This window comes from Arachis duranensis, chromosome 5 (assembly GCF_000817695.3).
Source record: "Arachis duranensis cultivar V14167 chromosome 5, aradu.V14167.gnm2.J7QH, whole genome shotgun sequence".
Lineage (NCBI taxonomy): Eukaryota > Viridiplantae > Streptophyta > Magnoliopsida > Fabales > Fabaceae > Arachis > Arachis duranensis.
In genome coordinates, this window is record NC_029776.3 from 53067704 (window position 1) to 53071306 (window position 3603).

Genomic DNA, 3603 nt, shown 5'->3' on the forward strand with positions numbered 1-3603 from the left:
TCACTAAATTAAAGTTGGGATGACAACTTAGCAACAAAAGTTTTTTTTTTAATTAGCGACTTGAAATTAGCGAAAAAATATGTCACATGTACTATATATATATATATATAGTTACAACTCTTTTGCTAATGAGATTTAATTTAGTAGCTTGATAACTAAAACTTTAATTTAGACTTTGGAGATCGACTAATTAACGAGATACACGTCCTTAGCTGAGTAATTAGTTGTTGCCACAAAGTAGCGGTAACAATATAATTATCACTAGCTAACATAACTTGTGTAGTGATTTTTTGTAGTATTAACTATTAAGTGATGAATTTTGGAGGAACTAGTAGTACGTTGCTCGCTAAAAGCTTTAATTTTGGTGATGTATTAGTTAGGAAATTTTGTTCGTCGTTAAATGTACATCAAGTGTTTGCGACGAAATAACATAGGAGCATTATTTCTCACTAGTAATGCATCTTCCTGCACTACTAGCTTAGGTTCATAAGTTCATTAGTGATGAATTAGTGACATAATTGTTGATGACCATACAAAATGAAGGTAAATGTGTGTCAAGCTTTTGCAACCGAACTACCATAATATTCATGGCTAATCCATTTTTATCCAGTTGAACCCTAGGTAATGAATTTGCGAAAAGATTGTTGCTCGCTAAATTATTTGTGGCATATCAACTAGAAAATTTTTATCACTATCCTTTTTTAGCTACGAAACTAAATTTATGAGAAATTAACTTTCTTGTAAATTTCTCGCTAATCAATTGCTTATCTCGTGTCTGGATGTTTTGTAACCATTCCCAAATAAATCTTGTTGTAAATGTGTCGTCACCACTTCATTGTTAAATACTGAAAAAAAAAATATTTTTTGCAAATTTTGTTGCTAATCTGCCAAATTATTGTAGTCCGGTAGAAGAGTATAAATCAAAATGTATTTATTCATTCTTTTTTGTTTTAATTTGTATTAACAAAAAGTGCCTTAAAGTACAACATTTTACTAAGTGTCATGAATTCATTTTGTGACGGTTTAACTACCACAAAATTTTTAAAATAGCTACTGCTAAATCTTTTCTTTTTTTTTTTTGTAGTGAACTAAATGACACGAAGCTTATACCCAAGTATATTTGGCTATAACGAAAAATAATAAAATTATATGTAAATCTAACTTAATTCTAAAAACTAATTTAGGATATAAAAGATATGTGATATTTATAAACACTCTAAAAATTATATTAGAATTGTAATAAGATCTAAATCATAAAATTATCTAATCTAATAAAAAAATTTAGAATTATTGATTAATTTATTCAAAATCACAGAAGATTTTAAATGTTAAAAATTTTAACTGCTTAATAAATACACACTATATATATATAATATAAATATATAATGGCACCATAACTCAAGATACAATTTTTTTTAAAATATCTAGGTATATATTAAAGTAAAATCAAATTTAAACACTAATATATTTGAGAGTGAAGAGAGTAAATGTCAAACGAAAAGTTTAAGAAGTACTCTTTGACAAAGAAGCAGGTTCTAGCTAGGATTACTTTAAGGGATTATTTTAGAAAGTTTAGAGGTAACACTTTTATTAAAAATTTGGTCAGTATTTAACTATAAAAAAAAGTAAATAATTTTATATTATTGAATAAAATTTTACACATAATAACTAATTGATGACTGTAAATCACAAAAACTTATTGAGACTCGCATTTCTCGGATATTTCATTATCTGTGCTAAGGGAGAAATTACGATGTGAATTACAGAGTATAGGATATATAGACTTGGAAATTGCATATTCATGCATGGGTCAACGAAAATATTAGTGTAAGTGGCTAGTCATCATTTATGATCAACACATTACCCACACCTTACGTATGAGAAAACTTCACTAGTGCTTTAAATATACACGATAGAATCATCAAATCAATGTGGCCAAGTCATTATTTAGTTACAAAATAAATTAAACCCAATGCGCTGAAGAACACTATCTACCTACCATTGCACGGAAACTTGTAGTTATTTTAATTATAAAGCAAAAGTCAATTTTAGAATTGTTTGTACGTACTTGATTCTTGTAATTAGAAAGATATATGAAACTCTACCAAATGAGGATAGATATATAGATGGGTAATCCATATTATTATTTAGGTAAAAATTCAGGTAAATTTTATAATTTCACATTAAGTTAATAGCTAATAATTATTAAATAATTTAAATAATTTGACTAAATTTTTCAGCTACCAGTATAAAATACATATTAAAATATAAATACACATTAAAAATAAATTAAATTACATATATATTTATATACAAATATATTAGTGGCTGATTTTAGTATGTAAATAGTATTTTTGATGATGAAATATCAATCACACACCTTCTTCTTATTCTTCTTATATACAAATCCAAAAATAAAGGAAAATTTAAAAAAACTAATACAATGTCTCAACCAAACCGGAACACATACAACATTATTTTTTGGATTATTTTGATTATTCACTTTAGACTCCATAACTTGGTCATGCTCAAATAATCCACTAGAACTCATCTTCATTTCTTCCTTTGCTTGTTTGATTTCGTAACTCCCCGGCCAATCCTCCGGCGGCGGCACCACCACCCTAACCGAGAAATGGATTACCCCATTTCTCCTCCCATCCCAACCCCTCAACTCATAACTCAACATTTGAACGCCATCATCATTATTTTCAGTTGCATTCGAAATATTTCGAGAAAAAAGAACATCCAAAACCCCAATTCTGGCCACCCCAACGGGCCGCGCCGCCTTGAATTTCTTGCATTGCACTTCAAATGTGATTGACCTAGCATGCATGGGAATATCCAACATGAATTTCTCGTTCCATGCAAATATGCCACCATTTTCGCTTACCATTTTGGTTGTGCAACAATTCAGAGACTCCGCACGAACGGTTACAAAGATGTTCTCAGCAATTGGAGTTCGATCAACACATATGTTTTCACCGGAGATAACAGTGATCTCTAGTGTGCATGCATGTTTCTTTGCCTCCATTTTATTTTTTGAGAATACAAAATAAAAATAAAAGAATTGCTAGGGAGATATGAAAGAGTATGAAGAGGGTAAGGGGATTTAATAAGTATGTAGTAAGATTTAATTGCATGAGAAATTAAGGTAGAAATGCATATGTTATTTCTTATGACTTTTCATCGTTTTGAGAAAAGAATAGAATTAATTATAGGTATTAGAAAAAGAGAGGAAAATGCTCTTGTTGTAAATTTGCTTATATATATATGAAAGGACTAATTAAAAAGATTATAAAGTTAAATGTAGATAGAGACTTTAACGTGTTTATATGGCGTGTGTGGAAACTGTGTTTTACGTGTTGAGTAAGTTTACTATAATTTATGATGATTTCAACGTGTATATATGTATTTGAGTATACGATGTTGACTTATTCAACATACATGCCATGTGGAATATAAGACGTAATTGCAAATGCACAAGTAGGGAATTTATTTTATTTTATGGTGTACTACGAAAATTTTATAATTATTATCGTATAACAATATTTTATTTTAAATATTGAGTTAAATAATAAATTTTAAAATTTAATTTTTATATGT

The 3603-nt window shown here is 28.4% G+C and overlaps 1 protein-coding gene across 1 annotated transcript; it reads right to left on the reverse strand.

Moving 5' to 3' along the window:
• Positions 1 to 2300: 2300 nt before the first annotated feature.
• Positions 2301 to 3203, reverse strand: LOC107489407 (uncharacterized). The gene has a single exon (XM_021142718.2). The coding sequence runs from the start codon at positions 3029 to 3031 to the stop codon at positions 2369 to 2371; it is 663 nt and encodes a 220-aa protein (XP_020998377.1). The 5' UTR covers positions 3032 to 3203; the 3' UTR covers positions 2301 to 2368.
• Between the last annotated feature and the right edge of the window lie 400 nt (positions 3204 to 3603).